The following is a 25620-nucleotide window of genomic DNA, read 5'->3' as shown; positions in this document are numbered from 1 at the left end:
GGAGGCCAGCTTGAACGGTGCCGTCTTGACGTGATTTATGCCATGGTCAATTATAAAATCTTGGAATTCTGTGCTGGTGAAACACGGACCATTGCCACTGACCAATATGTCAGGGATTCCGTGCGTTGCAAACATGGTTGCGAGGCTCTCCACAGTGGTGGAGGTTGTGCTCGAATTTAAAATGGTGCATTCGATCCACTTTGAAAATGCATCTACAACTACGAGGAACATTTTGCCCATGAATGGGCCCGCATAGTCAACGTGCACCCGCAACCACGGTTTGGTAGGCCAGGGCCAGGGGTTCAGTGGAGCCTCCCTGGGGGCATTGCTGAGTTGGGCACAAATGGTGCACCTTCGGATGCAAAGCTCCAAGTCCGCGTCAATACCAGGCTACCAGACGTGGGATCTGGCTATGGCTTTCATGAGAACGATCCCCGGGTGCTCGCGGTGGAGCTCCCGGACAAATGCCTCTCTGCCTCACAGAGGCATGACTACTCGGCTGCCCCACATCAGGCAGTCTGCTTGTAGCGATAGCTCATGCATGTGCCTGTGAAAGGGTTTAATTCTTCGGGGCAGGCATCGCGAGCCTCTGCCCAGTCACCGGTTAGGACACACCTTTTTACTAAGGATAACGTGGAGTCGCTGGCCATCCAGGCTCTGATTTGGCGAACCGTCATTTGCGAAGCTGTGGACTCAAAGGCATTGATTGCCATGACTATTTCACAGTCCTGTTCGTCAGACCCTTCCGTGGTCACCAGGGGTAGCCTGCTGAGCGCGTCGGCGCAGTTGTCTGTGCCTGGTCTGTGCCTTATGGTATAGTCGTAGGACGCCAGCATGAGTGCCCACTGTTGAATTCGCGCCGAGGCGTTGGCGTTTATTGCCTTGCTCTCGGATAGGAGGGACGTGAGGGGCTTGTGGTCCGTTTCTAATGCGAACTTGGCCCCGAAAAGGTATTGGTGCATCTTTTTGACACCATACACACACGCGAGCGCCTCCTTCTCTACCATTCCGTACCCGCGCTCCGCCCGCAAAAGTGACCTGGAGGCATAAGCTATGGGTTCTAATTTGCCCGCGCTATTGACATGTTGCAAAACGCACCCGACCCCATACGCTGATGCATTGCATGTGAGAACTAGCTTTTTACCTGGATCAAAGAAAGTCAAAACACTGTTGGAACATAGAAGGTTGCATTTGCCTTATTGAAGGTGCGTTCCTGTTAAAGTTCCCAAAGTAATTGAGTAGCCCGAGAAAGGCGTGCAGTTCTGAGACATTCCGGGGCCTGGGTGCTTCTGTTTTGGGCTCTGTTGGGCGGATTCCATCAGCGGCAATCCTTCTGCCCAAAAATTCAACCTCGGGTGCGAGAAACAGGCACTTGGATTTCTTGACTCATAGGCCTACCCGATCCAACTGCTTTAGTACTTCCTCCAAATTACGGAGATGGGAGTCGGTGTCCCTGCCCATGATAAGTATGTCGTCTTGAAATACAACCGTCCCCGGGATGGACTTGAGCAGACTCTCCATGTTGCGCTGGAATATGGCAGCTGCCGACTTGATGCCGAATGGACATCAATTGTACATGAAAAGGCCTCGATGTGTGTTGATGGTGGTGAGTAGCTTGGATTCCTCGGTCAATTCTTGCATCATATACGCAGATGTGAGGTCTAGTTTTGAGAAAAGTTTACCTCCAGCCAATGTGGCAAATAAGTCCTCCCCTCTGGGCAGCGGGTACTGGTCCTGTAGGGAGACTCTGTTTGTGGTAGATTTGTAGTCCCCACAGATTCGTACGGATCCATCAAGCTTCATGACTGGGATGATGGGACTTGCCCAGTCGCTAAATTCCGCAGGTGATATAATGCCTTCCTGCAGAAGCCTGTCTAGTTCATGTTCAATCTTTTCCCTCATCACATAGGGTACAGCTCTGGCCTTGTGATGGACCGGTCTAGCATCCTGTGTGATGTAGATTTTGACTTTGGCCCCTTTGAAAGTGCCCACACCTGGCTGAAAGAGATGTTCAAATCGCTTTATAACTGTTGAGCAGGAGGTCCGTTCCTCTAATGACATGGCATGGACATCATCCCATCCTCGTCGCCACTGTAAAGTCCTGTCCCTTCAGTACAGATTCACACGAGGCATGTAGTGAAGTCAAGGTCACTCTGGACCTGCACCTTTATTTCACAGCTCTGGAATGCTGCACTTGCCTGAGACCTGTCCTTATATACCTGTCTCTTGCAAGTGCACCCCTGGTGGTAAGGTATGCTGGTGGTTACACTCATATCTTATTACAGTCATGAATAGCATGTTAGGATACAGTTATATATAATAATGTAAGATACATGACAGAAGTGGAGTTTTTGGGGAGAAAGATCGCGGTGGACGGCATTCGGCCCACAGTCGCCAAGTCAGAGGCTATCAGGTACGCGCCCAGACCACAGAACGTCACGGAGCTGTGGTTGTTCCTGGGACTCCTCAACTATCTTGGTATCTTCCTCCCGGGGTTAAGCACCCTCTTAGAGCCCCTACATGTGTTATTGCGCAAAGGTGAAAACTGGGTATGGGGAAAAAAACAAATTATTGCTTTTGAGAAAGCCAGAAACATTTTATGCTCCAACAAGCTGCTTGTATTGTATAACCCGTGTAAAAGACTTATGCTAACATGTGATGCATCGTCGTATGGAGTCGGGTGTGTATTACAACAAGGTAACGTTGCGGGGAAGTTGCAACCTGTCGCCTATGCCTCCAGGAGCTTGCCTAAGGCCGAGAGGGCCTCCAGCATGATTGAGAAAGAGGCATTAGCGTGTGTGTTCAGGGTAAAGAAAATGCATCAGTACCTGTTTGGCCTCAAATTTGAGCTGGAAATCGATCACAAGCCCCTTACATCCCTGTTCGCTGAAAACAAGGGGATAAATACTAATGCCTCAGCCTGCATACAAAGGTGGGCACTCGCGCTATCAGCGTATAACTATACCATCCGCCACAGGCCAGGCACCGAGAACTGTGCGGATGCTCTCAGTCGGCTCCCATTGCCTACCATGGGGGTGGAAATGGCGCAGCCTGCAAACTTGTTGATGGTGGCGCAGCCCGCAGACTTGTTGATAGTCATGGAAGCGTTTGAAAATGATAAATCATCTGTCACGGCCCGCCAGATTAGGACTTGGACCAGCCAAGATCCTCTGCTGTCCCTAGTAAAAAAACTGTGTACTGCATGGGAGCTGGGCCAGCATCCCTGTTGAAATGCAGGAGCTAATCAAGCCGTTCCAGCGGCAAAAGGACGAGCTGTCCATTCAGGCAGACTACCTGTTGTGGGGTAAGTGCGTAGTGCTACCCAAAAAGGGCAGGGAGACGTTCATCTCGGATCTCCACAGCACACACCCGGGTATAGTAATGATGAAAGCGATAGCCAGATCCCACGTGTGGTGGCCCAGTATCGACTCTGACTTAGAGTCCTGTGTACGGCAATGCAGCGTGTGTGCTCAGTTGAGCAACGCGCCCAGAGAGGCACCACTAAGTTTGTGATCCTGGCCCTCCAGACCATGGTCGAGGATCCATGTCGACTATGCGGGCCCGTTTCTCAGTAAAATGTTCCTGGTGGTGGTGGATGCTTTTTCAAAATGGATTGAATGTGAAATAATGTCGGGAAGCACCGCCACCGCCACCATTGAAAGCCTGAGGGCCTTGTTTGCCACCCACGGCCTGCCTGACATACTGGTCAGTGACAACGGGCCATGTTTTCCCAGTGCCGAATTTAAAGAATTCATGACCCGCAATGAGATCAAACATGTCACCTCGGCCCTGTTCAAACCAGCCTCCAATGGGCAGGCAGAGCGGGCAGTACAAACCATCAAACAGAGCCTTAAACAAGTCACAGAAGGCTCACTCCAAACCCGTCTGTCCCGAGTACTGCTCAGCTACCGCACGAGACCCCACTCGCTCACAGGGGTGCCCCCGGCTGAGCTACTCATGAAAAGGACACTTAAAACCAGGCTCTCACTGGTTCACCCCAACCTGCATGATCAGGTAGAGAGCAGGCGGCAGCAACAAAATGTAAATGATGTTCGTGCCACTCTGTCACGGGAAATTGATCTGAATGACCTTGTGTTTATGCTAAACTATGGACATGGTCCCAAGTGGATTGTGAGCACGGTGATAGCTAAAGAAGGGAGTAGGGTGTTTGTAGTCAAACTAGACAATGGACAAATTTGCAGAAAGCACCTGGAACAAACGAGGCTGCGGTTCACAGACTACCCTGAACAACCCACAGCAGACACCACCTTTTTCGAGCCCACAACACACACCCAAAGGATCAACGACACCACCCCGGACCAGGAAATTGAACCCATCACGCCCAACAGCCCAGCAAGGCCAGAACCATGTTTGCAACGCACGGAATTCCGGACATATTGGTCAGTGATGATGGTCCGTGCTTCACCAGCGCAGAATTCCAAGATTTTATAGTAGACCAAGGCATAAATCACATTAAGATGGCACCGTTCAAGCCGGCCTCCAATGGCCAGGCGGAGCGAGCAGTGCAAATCGTTAAACAAGGCATGCTCAGAATCCAAGGTCCCATGCTGCAGGGCCGCCTGTCGCGACTGCTGCTGGCATACAGATCTCGTCCGCATTCATTGACTGGGGTTCCCCCCGCACAACTATTGATGAAACGGACCTTAAAGACTAGGCTCTCGTTAATCCTCCCAGACATGCATGAAATTGTTGAGGCAAAGCGCCATAAGCTAACTGAGTACCATGACCGAAATTCGAGGGGGAGATGGAATGAGATAGGAGACAAAGTGTTTGTGCTAACCTATGGCAGGGGTCCCAAATGGCTTGCAGGGACAGTAACAGGCAAGGAAGGAAACAGGCTACTGGTTGTACAAATGGACAATGGCAAAACCTGCCGGAGGCATGTAGACCAAGTCAAAAGTAGATTCACCAACAACACTGCTAAACCAGAGGCAGACTACAATGTGGAACTCACACCACACCTGGTGGACAGACAGAGGGAACAACCTGAGGAAAGGGCAGTCTCAACAGACAGCCCAGGCGAGATACCAGCAATCATACTGAACGAAATAGACAGCCCAGGCGAGATACCTGCAATCACACCGAAAGAAAAACAGGTACCAAGGCAAAAACTGAACCACAACTAAGACGCTCCATGCGAGAGCGTAGACCACCTGAGAGATTGAATCTATAAAGACAATAAGACCTTGGGGGAGGGTGATGTCATGTATCTCACACCACTGTATATAACTGTATCTTACCATGCTATAAATGACTGTAACTAGATATGACCTGTAACCATAAGCTTACCTTACCACCAGGGGTGCACTTGCAGGAGACACTGCATACCTGTTGCACACAGGTATATAAAGGCAGGTCTCAGGTAAGTGTGGCACTCGAGAGCTGTGAAATAAAGGTGCAGGTCCAGAGTGACCTTAACTTCAGTATGTGCCTCGTGTGAATCTGTACTGCAGGGTCAAGACTTTACAGTGGCGACGAGTTACGGGATTACAGAATCCACAGAATGGCGACCAACGGCTCAGATGAAAAATACAATGCTGGAGATAATTGGGAGGACTTTATAGAAAGGCTCCAGCAAAGCTTTGTGACCAAAGGCTGGTTAGGCGACGATAAGGCAGACAAGTGAAGAGCCCATCTCTTGACCAGCTGCGGCTCAAAAACATACGTCTTAATGAAGGACCTGCTGGCACCCGAGAAACCAGCAAGCAAGTCATTTGAAGAGCTGAGCACACTGGTAAGAGACCACCTGAAGCCAGCGAGCAGCCTACACATGGCCAGACACAGGTTCTACAACTACAGACACTGTGTGGGCCAGAGCATACCCGACTTCGTGGCGGAACTTCGGAGGTTGGCTAGCTTATGTGAGTTCTCCGATGACCTAAGGAGAGAAGTACTGAGAGACTTTTTTATTGAAGGAATAGGCCATGCAGGCATATTCCAAAAGCTCATAGAAACCAAGAACTTGACCCTAGAGGCAGCAGCACTGGCAGCACAGACATTCTTGGCAGGAGAAGAAGAAACGAGGTTGATCTACACTGCGGGTACGACAACTAATGAAATCATCGGAACAAGGGGTTCACAGCGTTTAACAAGCAGCTACCCCCACACACAGACAAAGGCAGGAGAGCAGGCCCTCAACAGCAGGCAGTGGTGCCAGAAGCCATCAAGGGCCACATGAACGGCTGTTCACACCTCATCAACCCACAATGCGAGCAATCAACTACAAACTGAGAGAAGCTCAAGAGAGATCAGCCAGACGCAGCTCATCCTTCGGAAACAATAGAAGCGGTCTGTGCTGGAGATGTGGGGGAAGGCACTCAACAAGGGCGTGTTGACTTCAGCGTGCTGTTTGCAGAAACTACAACTATACAGGGCATCTGGCTCGCATGTGCAGGAAAACGGCAGCATGGCTGGTATACGAATCGGAAGGGTCAGAAAGCGGACCAGAAGACGGTGGGAACAGTAACCAGGACACCGAGGTACAATGGGTCAACACGATCAATGGCCACTGTTCTTACAACAAGATGCCTCCAATAATGATGAAGGTCCTACTCAACGGGATACCCGTCAACATGGAGCTGGACATGGGATCGAGTCAATCTCTCATGAGCGTCCAACAATTTGAACAGCTGTGGCCGCACAAAACCAACACTCACAAGGGTCGACACCAAACTAAGGATCTATACCAAATAAATCGTCCCAGTCCTCGGCAGCGCCATGCTCTCAGTCACACACAAAGGGACGGTGAACTGACTTCCCCTGTGGATTGTCCCCGGAGATCTCCCAGCACTGCTGGGGAGAAGCTGGCTGGCTAAACTAAATTGGAAATGGGATGATGTCCATGCCATGTCATTAGAGGAACGGACCTCCTGCTCAACAGTTATAAAGTGATTTGAACATCTCTTTCAGCCAGGTGTGGGCACCTACAAAGGGACTAAAGTCAAAATCTGCATCACACAGGATGCTAGACCGGTCCTTAGAGCTGTACCCTATGTGATGAGGGAAAAGATTGAACATGAACTAGACAGGCTTCTATGGGAAGGCATTATATCACCCGTGGAATTTAGCGACTGGGCAAGTCCCATCGTCCCAGTCATGAAGCTTGATGGATCCGTACGAATCTGTGGGGATTACAAGTCTACCATAAACAGAGTCTCCCTACAGGACCAGTACCCGCTGCCCAGAGCGGAGGACTTATTTGCCACATTGGCTGGAGGTAAACTTTTCTCGAAACTTGACCTCACATCTGCGTATATGAAGAGTCTAAGCTACTCACCACCATCAACATACATCGAGGCCTTTTCATGTACAATCGATGCCCATTCGGCATCAGGTCGGCAGCTGTTATATTCCAGCGCAACATGGAGAGTCTGCTCAAGTCCATCCCGGGGACAGTTGTATTTCAAGATGACATACTTATCTTGGGCAGGGACACTGACTCCCATCTCCGCAATTTGGAAGAAGTACTAAAGTGGTTCGATCGGGTAGGCCTAAGAGTTAAGAAATCCAATTGCCTGTTTCTTGTGCCCGAGGTTGAATTTTTGGGCAGAAGGATTGCCGCTGATGGAATCCACCCAACAGAGTCCAAAACAGAAGCAATTCGCCTGGCACCCAGGCCCCGGAATGTCTCGGAACTGCGCGCCTTTCTCGGGCTACTCAATTACTTTGGGAACTTTATGCAGAACCTAAGCACGCTGCTGGAGCCTCTCCATGTGCTACTCAGGAAGGTGTGCGATTGGTTTTGGGGGGACGCCCAGGAACGCGCCTTCAATAAGGCACGCAACCTTCTATGTTCCAACAGTGTTTTGGCTTTTCTTGATCCAGGTAAAAAGCTAGTTCTCACATACGATGCATCAGCGTATGGGATCGGGTGCATTTTACAGCATGTCAATGATGCGGGTAAATTACAACCCATAGCTTATGCCTCCAGGTCACTTTCGCGGGCGGAGCGCGGGTATGGTATGGTGGAGAAGGAGGCGCTCGCATGCGTGTACGGTGTCAAAAAGATGCACCAATACCTTTTCGGGGCCAAGTTCGCGTTAGAAACCGACCACAAGCCCTTCACGTCCCTCCTATCCGAGAGCAAAGCAATAAATGCCAATGCCTCTGCGCGCATTCAACGGTGGGCACTCATGCTGGCTTCCTACGACTATACCATAAGGCACAGACCAGGCACAGACAACTGTGCCGACGTGTTTAGCAGGCTACCCCGGGTGACCACGGAAGGATCTGATGAACAGGACTGTGATATAGTCATGGCAATCAATGCCTTTGAGTCCACAGGTTCGCCCATGACAGCTCGCCAAATCAGAGCCTGGACGGCCAGCGACCCCACGTTATCCTTAGCAAAAGATGTGTCCTAACCGGTGACTGGGCAGAGGCTCGCGATGCCTGCCCCGAGGAATTAAAACCCTTTCACAGGCGCATGCATGAGCTATCACGACAAGCAGACTGCCTGATGTGGGGCAGCCGAGTAGTCATGCCTCTGTGAGGCAGAGAGGCATTTGTCCGGGTGCTCCACCGCGAGCACCCGGGGATCGTTCTCATGAAAGCCATAGCCAGATCCCACGCCTGGTGGCCTGGTATTGACGCGGATGTGGAGCTCTGCGTCCGAAGGTGCACCATTTGTGCCCAACTAAGTAATGCCCCCAGTGAGGCTCCCCTGAGCCCCTGGCCCTGGCCTACCAAACCGTGGTCTCGGGTGCACATAGACTATGCGGGTCCATTGATGGGCAAAATGCTCCCCGTAGTTGTAGATGCATTTTCAAAGTGGATCGAATGCACCATTTTAAACTCGAGCACAACCTCCACCACTGTGGAGAACCTAGCAACCATGTTTGCAACGCACGGAATCCCTGACACATTGGTCAGTGACAATGGTCCGTGTTTCACCAGCACAGAATTCCAAGACTTTATAATTGACCACGGCATAAATCATGTCAAGACGGCACCGTTCAAGCCGGCCTCCAACGGCCAGGCGGAGAGAGCAGTGCAAATCATTAAATAAGGCATGCTTAAAATCCAAGGTCCCACGCTGCAGGGTCGCCTGTCGCGACTGCTGCTGGCATACAGATCTCGTCCGCACTCATTGACTGGGATCCCCCCCGCGCAACTGTTGATGAAAAGGACCTTAAAGACAAGGCTCTCGTTAATCCTCCCAGACATGCATGAAATCGTTGAGGCAAAGCGCCATTAGCTAACTGAGTACCATGACAGAAATTCGAGGGGGAGGTGGAATGAGATAGGGGACAAAGTGTTTGTACTAAACTATGGCAGGGGTCCCAAATGGCTTGCAGGGACAGTAACGAACAAGGAAGGAAACAGGCTACTGGTAGTACAAATGGACAATGGCAAAACCTGCCGGAGGCATGTAGACCAAGTCAAAAGCAGATTTACCAACAACACTGCGGAACCAGAGGCAGACTACAATGTGGAACTCCTGGTGGACAGACAGAGGGAACAACCTGAGGAAAGGGCAATCCCAACAGACAGCCCAGGCGAGTCAACAACAATCATACTGAACGAAACTCCCCCGACCTGTGACTCTGCCCGGCCAGCACTCCCCCGACCTCTGACCCTGCCCGGCCGGCACTCCCCCGACCTCTGACCCTGCCCAGCCGGCACTCCCCCGACCTGTGACCCTGCCCGGCCGGTACTCCCCCGACCTGTGACCCTGCCTGGCACTCCCCTGACCTGGAGCCCGCGGGGTCAGTTACCATTGTGTCGGGGTGGACAGTCACAATTTGGGTGAAAAGAACCCAGCAAAGTTATTTCAGTTCCCTCTGAAAAAATGAGACGTGCTTTTTACATTGTTTCGCTCCAAAAGCTGGTAAATTACTTTCCAAGTTATTCTCAGAGTACACGGTCAAAAGAAATTTATGCATTTGTACTTTATTTTGTTTTCTTTTGCCTGACCCCAATGTCCTTTTGTGCGCCGCGCCGATTTGCTGAAGTTGACAGGTTTATTTTGGGGGTTTTTTGGCCGTCGCACCGCGCTGTAAACATGGGCGAACGGCAGGGAAACGTCCCGAGCCCGTTCTCACTCGTGTCCGCCGCAAAATGTTCAAACTGGCGCACATGGTCGTCGGCAGCGTACAAACGGCGAAAGTTGGAAACGGAGGGTTTCACGGCAAGAAACGGCACACAATCGTGGCGGAAATAGGGGCCTTGCTCTTCTATCTCCCGCGGACTGTTTGGGGGTCGATAGTTCACTCCCAGTAGTGTGATCGCCCTTTCTTGTTCTTCAGTTCAACCCATATGGCCCTGTTTGATGACCCCTCTAACATATCATCCCTTCTCACAGCTATAATAGTTTCTTTAATCAATACTGTGAACCCCCCTCCTTTTTTATCCCCCTCTCTATCCTGTCTGAAAGCCCTGTAACCAAAATGTTGAGTTGCCATACCTGCTCCTCTTTCAGCCGTGTCTCAGTAATAGTGATAATATTGTACTCCCAAGTGTCATTCTGTGCTCTCAGCTCATCTGCCATTCCCTGTACTCCTTGGACTGAAGTACATATAATTTAGCTCTGCCAAACTCCCTCGTTGTTTATTGTCGAGCCTTTGTTTCCCGTGCCTTCCAAACTCACTTACTATTTTTCTGTCCAATTCCAGCTTTGGTCCTTTCTCCACTGATCTATTCTCCAGTTCCCATCCCCCTGCCAGGCTAGTTTAAACCCTCCCCAGCTGCACTAGCAAACCCTTCTGCAAGGATACTGGTCCCAGCTCTGTCGAGGTGCAACCCGTCCGGTTTGTCCAGGTCCCACTCTCCCTCCCCCCGCCCCTGTACAGCTGAGACACACATGGTGCCGTGGACTTGGCTCTGGCTGCTGTCTCCAGAGGTACCATCGCCCTCACTAGTATCCAGAACTGAAAACCAGTTAGTGAGCGAGATGCACTTAGGGGATTCCTGCCTTACCTGCTTGGTTCTCCTCTTCTGTCTGGTGGTCACCCACTCCCTCTCCACCTGCACACTCTTATGCTGCGGGGTGACCAGCTCTAGAAACGTGCTATCCACGAAGTTCTCAGCCTCGAAGACACTTCGTAGTGACTCCAGCCGCTGCTCAAGCTCTGAAACACGGATCTCGAGCTGCCATAGCTGGTAACACTTCCAACACACGTGGTCGTCCAGGCCACGCGAAGCATCCAGGATTACCCACATGGCACAGGACTGAGCTTCCCTGCCCTGCCTTCATTGATTAGATTTTTAACTAAAGTTTTTTAGTATAGCCCTCTCCCTAACTTAGAGAAAAGACAGCGGTGATACTTGCTAGCCCCCAACTTGAAAAGCGAAAAAAACCCGATGTGACCTTAACGAACCAATCAGTTACCAGCTATCCTGTGATGTCACTTCTGGATTGTTTTTGGTCTCAGTCCCCTGTCGCCACTCCGATCATCCCCGAACCCTCAGACTCACTTCTTCTGCTCCCAGTCTAAACCCGGGTTACTCTGGGTCTGCTCCCAGTCTAAGCCCGGGTTACTCTGGGTCCACTCCCAGTCTAAGCCCGGGTTACTCTGGGTTCACTCCCAGTCTAAGCCCGGGTTACTCTGGGTCTGCTCCCAGTCTAAGCCCGGGTTACTCTGGGTCTGCTCCCAGTCTAAGCCCGGGTTACTCTGGGTCTGCTCCCAGTCTAAGCCCGGGTTACTCTGGGTCTGCTCCCAGTCTAAGCCCGGGTTACTCTGGGTCCACTCCCAGAGCCCGGGTTACTCTGGGTCTGCTCCCAGTCTAAGCCCGGGTTACTCTGGGTCCACTCCCAGAGCCCGGTTAACTCTGGGTCTGCTCCCAGTCTAAGCCCGGGTTACTCTGGGTCCACTCCCAGTCTAAGCCCGGGTTACTCTGGGTCTGCTCCCAGTCTAAGCCCGGGTTACTCTGGGTCCACTCCCAGTCTAAGCCCGGGTTACTCTGGGTCTGCTCCCAGTCTAAGCCCGGGTTACTCTGGGTCTGCTCCCAGAGGCCGGGTTACTCTGGGTCTGCTCCCAGTCTAAGCCCGGGTTACTCTGGGTCCACTCCCAGAGCCCGGGTTACTCTGGGTCTGCTCCCAGTCTAAGCCCGGGTTACTCTGGGTCTGCTCCCAGAGCCCGGGTTACTCTGGGTCTGCTCCCAGTCTAAGCCCGGGTTACTCTGGGTCCACTCCCAGAGCCCGGGTTACTCTGGGTCCGCTCCCAGTCTAAGCCCGGGTTACTCTGGGTCCACTCCCAGTCTAAGCCCGGGTTACTCTGGGTCTGCTCCCAGTCTAAGCCCGGGTTACTCTGGGTCCACTCCCAGTCTAAGCCCGGGTTACTCTGGGTCTGCTCCCAGTCTAAGCCCGGGTTACTCTGGGTCCGCTCCCAGTCTAAGCCCGGGTTACTCTGGGTCCACTCCCAGTCTAAGCCCGGGTTACTCTGGGTCTGCTCCCAGTCTAAGCCCGGGTTACTCTGGGTCCACTCCCAGTCTAAGCCCGGGTTACTCTGGGTCCACTCCCAGTCTAAGCCCGGGTTACTCTGGGTCTGCTCCCAGTCTAAGCCCGGGTTACTCTGGGTCTGCTCCCAGTCTAAGCCCGGGTTACTCTGGGTCTGCTCCCAGTCTAAGCCCGGGTTACTCTGGGTCTGCTCCCAGTCTAAGCCCGGGTTACTCTGGGTCCATTCCCAGTCTAAGCCCGGGTTACTCTGGGTCCACTCCCAGTCTAAGCCCGGGTTACTCTGGGTCTGCTCCCAGTCTAAGCCCGGGTTACTCTGGGTCTGCTCCCAGTCTAAGCCCGGGTTACTCTGGGTCTGCTCCCACTCTCCCTGCTGGGTGTCCCGAGTGCCCGCCCATTGCAGACGGTACATTACATTGTTGAGGCCCTTCGGCCCAACCATTGCTCTTTATGCTTCACAGGAGCCTCTTCCCAACTCACCCCATCAACTTATCCTTCTGTTCCTCTGTCCCTCAGGTATTGATCCAGCTTCCCCATTTAATATAGAAATTGGGGTTCTCTGAGGGAAATATGACCAGAATTGCCATTTCTGATCATGTATACAGGCGAGGGAACTAAAGAGACCCGCCAAAGGCAAGCGTTAATTATTTCCGTGCACCTCCTGGGCATAAAAGAATAATGTGGGTCACTGCCACCCGGGACCCCCACTGTCCACAATCGGCCAACCGCCCCCACTGATTTGCTGCTGGCCACCACGGCCTCATCTTGAGGCCTCAAATAAGCTGCACAGGGACATTTGCTTCACAGCCGCAGGTCGCCTGACAAACTCAAAATGGGTGATCGGGGGCAGGGTGGGGGGAATCGAGAGGCGGACCAGTGAAGGCGGGTCAGTCACCCAAGAGTCAAAATGGGGCCATTTTAATACAAGTCCTCAGCCCCAATACTCTCACAGTCGCTTCGAGAGAGATGAACAAACACGAGGGCGTCTGGCACAAACAGGCAGGGCACAAAGTATTAACAATTTATTCACCATTTTCCTTCAGAATGTTCTTGGCAAGCTTCTGAGTATTTACAGTGCGTACATCAAATGTAGTGCTAACATCGACTCAATCATAACCCGCAAAAGGCAGGAAAACTTCACATTAGTACCATCTGGAGAAAAAACATTGTTTTGGGCTGAAGAGGCTCATGATTGACAGGGATCAGTCAGTCAGGGGTCAGTCAGGGTCAGGGGTCAGTCAGGGACAGGGGTCAGTCAGTCAGGGTCAGGGGTCAGTCAGGGTCAGGGGTCAGTCAGGGTCAGGGGTCAGTCAGGGACAGGGGTCAGTCAGGGACAGGGGTCGGTCAGTCAGGGTCAGGGGTCAGTCAGGGTCAGGGGTCAGTCAGGGACAGGGGTCAGTCAGGGACAGGGGTCGGTCAGTCAGGGACAGGGGTCGGTCAGTCAGGGACAGGGGTCGGTCAGTCAGGGACAGGGTCCAGTCATGGACAGGGGTCAGTCAGGCTCAGGGGTCAGTCGGGTGAGGGGTCAGTCAGTCAGGGTCAGTCAGGGGCAGGGGTCAGTCTGGGGCAGGGGTGAGTCAGTCAGGGGCAGGGGTGAGTCAGGGGCAGGGGTCAGTCAGGGGCAGGGGTCAGTCAGGCTCAGGGGTCAGTCAGGCTCAGGGGTCAGTCAGGCTCAGGGGTCAGTCAGGCTCAGGGGTCAGTCAGTCAGGGTCAGTCAGGGGCAGGGGTCAGTCTGGGGCAGGTGTCAGTCAGGGGCAGGGGTCAGTCAGGGGCAGGAGTCAGTATGATCAGGGGTCAGTCAGGGATGGAGTTTCTCAGGCTGATCCAGCTGAGTGCTACTTTCATTTCACTGTCACGGTGACAGTTCAAACGTGTCCTCCTTGAAATCCGCTCCGTCCTGCTCCTGCGATTCCAGCTGCTCCAAACTGTCCGTCTTGTGAATGATTTCTCCCGGAGTCTTCAGGAATCTGTTTACGATACAGCAACCAGATTCGGTTAGGGGTGGCGACGATGCATTGAAACAGAAAACACAATGCCGTCTGTCAGTGTGCCCATGGGCCTTGGGAGAGATTCAATAGGTGGCTACAGTCTATTATAGTGGCGAGGATAGGCGGCTATAACTATAGTGGGACCATCAGTCTTGCGGCAGTTACATCATCTGCAGAAGGAGGATTACTGTGAGGCCACAGACGCTTGAAGAACATAGCACAGACAACATCAGTCCTGCTCCTCCCACAGCCCAGGTACACTCTTCCCCATCATGGACTGTACATGAACATTGAATCTCCTCCCACAGCCCATGGAAACTTTACCACATCACTGACTATAACCATTTCATCTCCTCCCAGGGCTCAGGAACACAATCCCCGATCTACAGGCAGTAACTGTGACCGACAGCGTGACCAACAGGGTGACAGGGACAGAGTGTGACAGGGTGACAGGGACAGAGTGTGACAGGGAGACAGGGACAGAGTGTGACAGGGAGACAGGGACAGAGTGTGACAGGGAGACAGGGACAGAGTGTGACAGGGAGACAGGGACAGAGTGTGACAGGGAGACAGGGACAGAGTGTGACAGGGAGACAGGGACAGAGTGTGACAGGGAGACAGGGACAGAGTGTGACAGGGAGACAGGGACAGAGTGTGACCGGGACAGAGTGTGACCGGGACAGAGTGTGACCAGGACAGAGTGTGACCGGGACAGAGTGTGACCGGGACAGAGTGTGACCGGGACAGAGTGTGACCGGGACAGAGTGTGACCGACAGAGTGTGACCGACAGAGTGTGACCGACAGAGTGTGACCGACAGAGTGTGACCGACAGTGCGACCGACAGTGTGACCTGGATAGTGTGACCGAGACAGTCTGACCGACAGTGTGACCGACAGTGTGACCGACAGTGTGACCGACAGTGTGACCGACAGTGTGACCGACAGTGTGAAAGGGACAATGTGACCGACAGTGTGACCGACAGTGTGACCGACACAGTGTGACCGACAGTTTGAAAGGGACAGTGTGACCGGGACAGTGTGACCGGGACAGTGTGACCGACAGTGTGACTGACAGTGTGAAACCGACAGTGTGACCGACACAGTGCGACCGACAGTGCGACCGACACAGTGCGACCGACAGTGTGACTGACAGTGTGACCGACAGTTTGAAAGAGACAGTGTGACCGGGACAGTGTGACCGGGACAGTGTGACCGGGACAGTGTGACCGACAGTGTGACCGACAGTGTGACCGGGACAGTGTGACCGGGACAGTGTGACCGGGACAGTGTGACCGGGACAGCGTGACCGACAGTTTGAAAGGGACAGTGTGACCGACAGTGTGAGCGCCACAGTGTGACCGACAGTGTGACCGACAGTGTGACCGACAGTGTGACCGACAGTGTTTTAGGAAAGTGTGACCGACAATGTGACCGAAAGTTTGAAAGGGACAGTGTGACCGGGACAGTGTGACCGACAGTGTGACCGACAGTGTGACCGACAGTGTGACCGACAGTGTGACCGACAGTGTGACCGGGACAGTGTGACCGGGAAAGTGTGACCGACAATGTGACCGACAATGTGACCGACAATGTGACCGACAGTGTGACCGGGACAGTGTGACCGGGGCAGTGTGACCGGGACAGTGTGACCGGGACAGTGTGACCGGGACAGTGTGACCGGGACAGCGTGACTGACAGTGTGACTGACAGTGTGACCGACAGTGTGACTGGGACAGTGTGACCGACAGTGTGACCGACAGTGTGACCGACAGTGTGACCGACAGTTTGAAAGGGACAGTGTGACGGACAGTGTGACCGGGACAGGGTGACCGGGACAGGGTGACCGGGACAGGGTGACCGGGACAGGGTGACAGGGACAGGGTGACAGGGACAGGGTGACAGGGACAGGGTGACAGGGACAGGGTGACAGCGGCAGGGTGACAGGGACAGGGTGACAGGGACAGGGTGACAGGGACAGGGTGACAGGGACAGGGTGATCGGGACAGTGTGACCGGGACAGTGTGACCGACAGTTTGAAAGGGACAGTGTGACCGGGACAGTGTGACCGGGACAGTGTGACCGGGACAGTGTGACCGGGAAAGTGTGACCGGGAAAGTGTGACCGGGAAAGTGTGACCGACAGCGTGACCGACAGAGTGAAAGGGACAGTGTGACCGACAGTGTGATTGACAGTTTGACCGAGACAGTGCGACCGACAGTGTGACCGACAGTGTGACCGGGACAGTGTGACCGGGACAGTGTGACCGACAGTGTGACCGACAGTTTGAAAGGGACAGTGTGACCGGGACAGTGTGACCGGGACAGTGTGACCGGGACAGTGTGACCGGGACAGTGTGACCGACAGTGTGACTGGGACAGCGTGACCGGGACAGCGTGACCGGGACAGCGTAACTGGGACAGTGTGACCGACAGTGTGACCGACAGTTTGAAAGGGACAGTGTGACGGAACAGTGTGACCGGGACAGTGTGACCGGGGCAGTGTGAGCGACAGTGTGACCGGGACAGTGTGACCGGGACAGTGTGACCGGGACAGTGTGACCGGGACAGTGTGACCGACAGCGTGACCGACAGCGTGACCGACAGCGTGACCGACAGCGTGACCGACAGCGTGAAAGGGACAGTGTGACCGACAGAGTGACCGACAGTGTGACCGACAGTGTGACCGAAAGTGTGATCGACAGTTTGACCGACCGACAGTGTGACCGGGACAGTGTGACCCCGACAGTGTGACCGACAGTGTGAGCGACAGTGTGACCGACAGTGTGACCGACAGTGTGACCGACAGTTTGAAAGGGATAGTGTGACCGGGACAGTGTGACCGGGACAGTGTGACCGGGACAGTTTGACCGGGACAGTTTGACCGGGACAGTTTGATCGGGAAAGTGTGACTGGGAAAGTGTGACTGGGAAAGTGTGACCGGGACAATGTGACCGACAGTGTGACCGGGACAGCGTGACCGACAGTGTGACCGGGACAGCGTGACCGACAGTGTGACCGGGACAGCGTGACCGACAGTGTGACCGGGACAGCGTGACCGGGACAGCGTGACCGACAGTGTGACCGGGACAGCGTGACCGGGACAGTGTGACCGGGACAGTGTGACCGGGACAGTGTGACCGACAGTGTGACCGGGACAATGTGACTGGGACAGTGTGACCGGGACAGTGTGACCGACAGTGTGATCAAGACAGTGTGACCGACAGTGTGACTGGGACAGCGTGACCGACAGTGTGACCGGGACAGTGTGACCGGGACAGTGTGACCGGGACAGTTTGACCGACAGTGTGACCGACAGTGTGACCGAGACAGTGCGACCGACAGTGTGACCGACAGTGTGACCGGGACAGTGTGACCGACAGTGTGACCGACAGTGTGACCGACAGTGTGACCGACAGTGTGACCGAGACAGTGCGACCGACAATGTGAAAGGGACAGTGTGACCGACAGTGTGACCGAGACAGTGCGACCGACAGTGCGACCGACACAGTGTGACCGACAGTTTGAAAGGGACAGTGTGACCGGGACAGTGTGACCGACAGTGTGACCGACAGTGTGACCGAGACAGTGTGACCGACAGTTTGAAAGGGACAGTGTGACCGGGACAGTGTGACCGACAGTGTGACCGGGACAGTGTGACCGACAGAGTGTGACCGACAGAGTGTGACCGACAGAGCGTGACCGACAGAGCAACCGTGACAGTGTGACCTGGATAGTGTGACCGACAGTGTGACCGACAGTGTGACCGACAGTGCGACCGACAGTGCGACCGACACAGTGTGACCGGGACAGTGTGACCGACAGTGTGACCGAGACAGTGCGACCGACAATGTGAAAGGGACAGTGTGACCGACAGTGTGACCGAGACAGTGCGACCGACAGTGCGACCGACACAGTGTGACCGACAGTTTGAAAGGGACAGTGTGACCGGGACAGTGTGACCGACAGTGTGACCGACAGTGTGACCGAGACAGTGTGACCGACAGTTTGAAAGGGACAGTGTGACCGGGACAGTGTGACCGACAGTGTGACCGGGACAGTGTGACCGACAGAGTGTGACCGACAGAGTGTGACCGACAGAGTGTGACCGACAGAGTGTGACCGACAGTGCGACCGAGACAGTGTGACCTGGATAGTGTGACCGACAGTGTGACCGACAGTGTGACCGACAGTGTGACCGACAGTGTGACCGACAGTGTGAAACCGACAGTGTGAAACCGACAGTGTGACCGAGACAGTGCGACCGACAGTGCGACCGACACAGTGTGACCGACAGTGTGACTGACAGTGTGACCGACAGTTTGAAAGGGACAGTGTGACCGGGACAGTGTGACCGGGACAGTGTGACCGGGACAGTGTGACCGACAGTGTGACCGGGACAGTGTGACCAGGACAGTGCGACCGACAGTGTGACCGACAGTGTGACCGACAGTTTGAAAGGGACAGTGTGACCGGGACAGTGTGACCGATAGTGTGAAACCGACAGTGTGACCGACAGTGTGGCCGACAGTGTGGCCGACAGTGTGACCGAGGCAGTGCGACCGACAGTGTGACCGACAGTGTGACCGGGACAGTGTGACCGACAGTGTGACCGATAGTGTGACTAGGACAGCGTGACCGGGACAGTGTGACCGACAGTGTGACCGGGACAACGTGACCGACAGTGTGACCGGGACAGTGTGACTGACAGTCAGACCGACAGTGTGACCGGGACAGTGTGACCGACAGTGTGACCGGGACAGTGTGACCGGGACAGTGTGACCGTGGGCAGTGTGACCGGGGCAGTGTGACCGGGGCAGTGTGACCGGGGCAGTGTGACCGGGGCAGTGTGACCGGGACAGTGTGACCGGGACAGTGTGACCGGGACAGTGTGACCGGGACAGTGTGACCGACAGTGTGACCGACAGTGTGACCGGGACAGTGTGACCGGGAAAGTGTGACTGGGACAGTGTGACCGGCAGTGTGACCGGGACAGTGTGACCGGGGCAGTGTGACCGGGGCAGTGTGATCGGGGCAGTGTGATCGGGGCAGTGTGACCGGGACAGTGTGACCGGGACAATGTGACCGGGACAGTGTGACCGGGACAGTGTGACCGGGACAGTGTGACCGGGACAGTGTGACCGGGACAGTATGACCGACAGTGTGACCGACAGTGTGACCGACAGTGTGACCGGGACAGTGTGACTGGGAAAGTGTGACTGGGACAGTGTGACCGACAGTGTGACCGACAGTGTGACCGGGGCAGTGTGACCGGGGCAGTGTGACCGGGGCAGTGTGACCGGGGCAGTGTGATCGGGGCAGTGTGACCGGGACAGTGTGACCGGGACAGGGTGACCGGGACAATGTGACCGGGACAGTGTGACCGGGACAGTGTGACCGGGACAGTGTGACCGGGACAGCGTGACTGACAGTGTGACCGACAGTGTGACTGGGACAATGTGACCGACAGTGACGGACAGTGTGACGGACAGTGTGACCGGAACAGTGTGACCGGGACAATGTGATCGACAGGGTGACAGGGACAGGGTGACAGCGGCAGGGTGACAGCGGCAGGGTGACAGGGACAGGGTGACAGGGACAGGGTGACAGGGACAGGGTGACAGGGACAGTGTGACCGGGGCAGTGTGACCGGGGCAGTGTGACCGGGGCAGTGTGACCGGGGCATTGTGACCGGGGCAGTGTGACCGGGACAGTGTGACCGTGACAGTGTGACCGACAGTGTGACCGACAGTGTGACCGACAGTGTGACCGACAGTGTGACCGAGACAGTGCGACCGACAATGTGAAAGGGACAGTGTGACCGACAGTGTGACCGAGACAGTGCGACCGACAGTGCGACCGACACAGTGTGACCGACAGTTTGAAAGGGACAGTGTGACCGGGACAGTGTGACCGACAGTGTGACCGACAGTGTGACCGAGACAGTGTGACCGACAGTTTGAAAGGGACAGTGTGACCGGGGCAGTGTGACCGACAGTGTGACCGGGACAGTGTGACCGACAGAGTGTGACCGACAGAGTGTGACCGACAGAGTGTGACCGACAGTGCGACCGAGACAGTGTGACCTGGATAGTGTGACCGACAGTGTGACCGACAGTGTGACCGACAGTGTGACCGACAGTGTGACCGACAGTGTGAAACCGACAGTGTGACCGAGACAGTGCGACCGAGACAGTGCGACCGACAGTGCGACCGACACAGTGTGACCGACAGTGTGACTGACAGTGTGACCGACAGTTTGAAAGGGACAGTGTGACCGGGACAGTGTGACCGGGACAGTGTGACCGGGACAGTGTGACCGGGACAGTGTGACCGACAGTGTGGCCGACAGTGTGGCCGTCAGTGTGACCGAGGCAGTGCGACCGACAGTGTGACCGGCAGTGTGACCGGGACAGTGTGACCGACAGTGTGACCGATAGTGTGACTAGGACAGCGTGACCGGGACAGTGTGACCGACAGTGTGACCGGGACAACGTGACCGACAGTGTGACCGGGACAGTGTGACTGACAGTCAGACCGACAGTGTGACCGGGACAGTGTGACCGACAGTGTGACCGGGACAGTGTGACCGGGACAGTGTGACCGTGGGCAGTGTGACCGGGGCAGTGTGACCGGGGCAGTGTGACCGGGGCAGTGTGACCGGGGCAGTGTGACCGGGACAGTGTGACCGGGACAGTGTGACCGGGACAGTGTGACCGGGACAGTGTGACCGACAGTGTGACCGACAGTGTGACCGGGACAGTGTGACCGGGAAAGTGTGACTGGGACAGTGTGACTGGGACAGTGTGACCGGCAGTGTGACCGGGACAGTGTGACCGGGGCAGTGTGACCGGGGCAGTGTGATCGGGGCAGTGTGATCGGGGCAGTGTGACCGGGACAGTGTGACCGGGACAGTGTGACCGGGACAATGTGACCGGGACAGTGTGACCGGGACAGTGTGACCGGGACAGTGTGACCGGGACAGTGTGACCGGGACAGTATGACCGACAGTGTGACCGACAGTGTGACCGACAGTGTGACCGGGACAGTGTGACTGGGAAAGTGTGACTGGGACAGTGTGACCGACAGTGTGACCGACAGTGTGACCGGGGCAGTGTGACCGGGGCAGTGTGACCGGGGCAGTGTGATCGGGGCAGTGTGACCGGGACAGTGTGACCGGGACAGTGTGACCGGGACAATGTGACCGGGACAGTGTGACCGGGACAGTGTGACCGGGACAGTGTGACCGGGACAGCGTGACTGACAGTGTGACCGACAGTGTGACTGGGGCAATGTGACCGACAGTGACGGACAGTGTGACGGACAGTGTGACCGGAACAGTGTGACCGGGACAATGTGATCGACAGGGTGACAGGGACAGGGTGACAGCGGCAGGGTGACAGCGGCAGGGTGACAGGGACAGGGTGACAGGGACAGGGTGACAGGGACAGGGTGACAGGGACAGTGTGACCGGGGCAGTGTGACCGGGGCAGTGTGACCGGGGCAGTGTGACCGGGGCAGTGTGACCGGGGCAGTGTGACCGGGGCAGTGTGACCGGGACAGTGTGACCGGGACAGTGTGACCGGGACAGTGTGACCGACAGTGTGACCGACAGTGTGACCGGGACAGTGTGACTGGGAAAGTGTGACTGGGACAGTGTGACCGACAGTGTGACCGACAGTGACCGGGACAGTGTGATCGGGGCAGTGTGACCGGGACAGTGTGACCGACAGTGTGACCGGGACAGCGTGACTGACAGTGTGACTGGGACAGTGTGACCGACAGTGACCGACAGTGTGACCGACAGTGTGACCGACAGTTTGAAAGGGACAGTGTGACCGGGGCAGTGTGACCGGGGCAGTGTGACCGGGACAGTGTGACCGGGACAGTGTGACCGGGACAGTGTGACCGGGACAGTGTGACCGACAGTGTGACTGGGAAAGTGTGACTGGGACAGTGTGACTGGGACAGTGTGACCGGCAGTGTGACCGGGACAGTGTGACCGGGGCAGTGTGACCGGGACAGTGTGACTGGGACAGTGTGACCGACAGTGTGACCGACAGTGTGACCGACAGTTTGAAAGGGACAGTGACCGGGACAGTGTGACCGGGACAGTGTGACCGGGACAGTGTGACCGGGACAGTGTGACCGGGACAGTGTGACTGGGACAGCGTGACCGGGACAGCGTGACCGGGACAGCGTGACCGGGACAGTGTGACCGACAGTTTGAAAGGGACAGTGTGACGGAACAGTGTGACCGGGACAGTGTGACCGGGGCAGTGAGACCGGGGCAGTGTGAGCGACAGTGTGACCGGGACAGTGTGACCGGGACAGTGTGACCGGGACAGCGTGAAAGGGACAGTGTGACCGACAGAGTGACCGACAGTGTGACCGACAGTGTGACCGACAGTGTGACCGACAGTGTGATCGACAGTTTGACCGAGACAGTGCGACCGACAGTGCGACCGACAGTGTGACCGACAGTGTGACCGGGACAGTGTGACTGGGACAGTGTGACCGACAGTGTGACCGACAGTGTGACCGACAGTTTGAAAGGGATAGTGTGACCGGGACAGTGTGACCGGGACAGTGTGACCGGGACAGTTTGACCGGGACAGTTTGACCGGGAAAGTGTGACTGGGAAAGTGTGACCGGGACAGTGTGACCGGGACAGTGTGACCGGGACAGTGTGACCGGGACAGTGTGACCGGGACAGTGTGACCGACAGTGTGACCGGGACAGCGTGACTAGGACAGTGTGACCGACAGTGTGACCGACAGTGTGACCGACAGTGTGACTAGGACAGTGTGACCGACAGTGTGACCGACAGTGTGACCGACAGTGTGACCGACAGTTTGAAAGGGACAGTGTGACGGACAGTGTGACAGGGGCAGGGTGACAGGGGCAGGGTGACAGGGGCAGGGTGACAGGGACAGGGTGACAGGGACAGGGTGACAGGGACAGGGTGACAGGGACAGGGTGACAGGGGCAGGGTGACCGGGAAAGTGTGAGGGACAGTGTGACCGACAGAGTGAAAGGGACAGTGTGACCGGGACAGTGTGACCGGGACAGTGTGACCGACAGTGTGACCAAGACAGTGTGACCGACAGTGTGACTGGGACAGCGTGACCGACAGAGTGTGACCGACAGAGTGTGACCGACAGAGTGTGACCGACAGTGCGACCGGGACAGTGTGACCGGGACAGTGTGACCGGGACAGTGTGACCGGGACAGTGTGACCGGGACAGTATGACCGACAGTGTGACCGACAGTGTGACCGACAGTGTGACCGGGACAGTGTGACTGGGAAAGTGTGACTGGGACAGCGTGACCGACAGAGTGTGACCGACAGAGTGTGACCGACAGAGTGTGACCGACAGTGCGACCGAGACAGTGTGACCTGGATAGTCTGACCGAGACAGTGTGACCGACAGTGTGACCGACAGTGTGACCGACAGTGTGACCGACAGTGTGACCGACAGTGTGAAACCGACAGTGTGACCGAGACAGTGCGACCGACAGTGCGACCGACACAGTGTGACCGACAGTGTGACTGACAGTGTGACCGACAGTTTGAAAGGGACAGTGTGACCGGGACAGTGTGACCGGGACAGTGTGACCGGGACAGTGTGACCGACAGTGTGACCGGGACAGTGTGACCAGGACAGTGCGACCGACAGTGTGACCGACAGTGTGACCGACAGTTTGAAAGGGACAGTGTGACCGGGACAGTGTGACCGATAGTGTGAAACCGACAGTGTGACCGACAGTGTGGCCGACAGTGTGGCCGACAGTGTGACCGAGGCAGTGCGACCGACAGTGTGACCGACAGTGTGACCGGGACAGTGTGACCGACAGTGTGACCGATAGTGTGACTAGGACAGCGTGACCGGGACAGTGTGACCGACAGTGTGACCGGGACAACGTGACCGACAGTGTGACCGGGACAGTGTGACTGACAGTCAGACCGACAGTGTGACCGGGACAGTGTGACCGACAGTGTGACCGGGACAGTGTGACCGGGACAGTGTGACCGGGGCAGTGTGACCGGGGCAGTGTGACCGGGGCAGTGTGACCGGGGCAGTGTGACCGGGGCAGTGTGACCGGGACAGTGTGACCGGGACAGTGTGACCGGGACAGTGTGACCGGGAAAGTGTGACTGGGACAGTGTGACTGGGACAGTGTGACCGGCAGTGTGACCGGGACAGTGTGACCGGGGCAGTGTGACCGGGGCAGTGTGATCGGGGCAGTGTGATCGGGGCAGTGTGACCGGGACAGTGTGACCGGGACAGTGTGACCGGGACAGTGTGACCGGGACAGTGTGACCGGGACAGTATGACCGACAGTGTGACCGACAGTGTGACCGACAGTGTGACCGGGACAGTGTGACTGGGAAAGTGTGACTGGGACAGTGTGACCGACAGTGTGACCGACAGTGTGACCGGGGCAGTGTGACCGGGGCAGTGTGACCGGGGCAGTGTGACCGGGACAGTGTGACCGGGACAGTGTGACCGGGACAGTGTGACCGGGACAGTGTGACCGACAGAGTGTGACCGACAGAGTGTGACCGACAGAGCGACCGAGACAGTGTGACCGACAGTGTGACCGACAGTGTGACCGACAGTGTGACCGACAGTGTGACCGACAGTGTGAAACCGACAGTGTGACCGAGACAGTGCGACCGAGACAGTGCGACCGACAGTGCGACCGACACAGTGTGACCGACAGTGTGACTGACAGTGTGACCGACAGTTTGAAAGGGACAGTGTGACCGGGACAGTGTGACCGGGACAGTGTGACCGGGACAGTGTGACCGACAGTGTGGCCGACAGTGTGGCCGACAGTGTGACCGAGGCAGTGCGACCGACAGTGTGACCGACAGTGTGACCGGGACAGTGTGACCGACAGTGTGACCGATAGTGTGACTAGGACAGCGTGACCGGGACAGTGTGACCGACAGTGTGACCGGGACAACGTGACCGACAGTGTGACCGGGACAGTGTGACTGACAGTCAGACCGACAGTGTGACCGGGACAGTGTGACCGACAGTGTGATACCGGGACAGTGTGACCGGGACAGTGTGACCGTGGGCAGTGTGACCGGGGCAGTGTGACCGGGGCAGTGTGACCGGGGCAGTGTGACCGGGGCAGTGTGACCGGGACAGTGTGACCGGGACAGTGTGACCGGGACAGTGTGACCGGGACAGTGTGACCGACAGTG

At 55.8% G+C, this 25620-nt stretch overlaps 1 protein-coding gene across 1 annotated transcript in view; it reads right to left on the bottom strand.

Moving 5' to 3' along the window:
* Positions 1-13415: 13415 nt before the first annotated feature.
* Positions 13416-25620, bottom strand: part of LOC139228181 (transcription factor ETV7-like) — a 387535-nt gene continuing 375330 nt past the window's right edge. Inside the window, exon 7 of the mRNA XM_070859365.1 lies at positions 13416-14382. Coding sequence (XP_070715466.1) covers positions 14268-14382 — 115 coding nt within the window. The 3' untranslated portion in view covers positions 13416-14267. The remainder of the gene's footprint in view (positions 14383-25620) is intronic.

Source organism: Pristiophorus japonicus, chromosome 17 (assembly GCF_044704955.1).
Source record: "Pristiophorus japonicus isolate sPriJap1 chromosome 17, sPriJap1.hap1, whole genome shotgun sequence".
NCBI lineage: Eukaryota > Metazoa > Chordata > Chondrichthyes > Pristiophoridae > Pristiophorus > Pristiophorus japonicus.
Note: the sequence above shows the minus strand (reverse complement) of the source record. Positions and strands in the feature narration are given on the sequence as shown.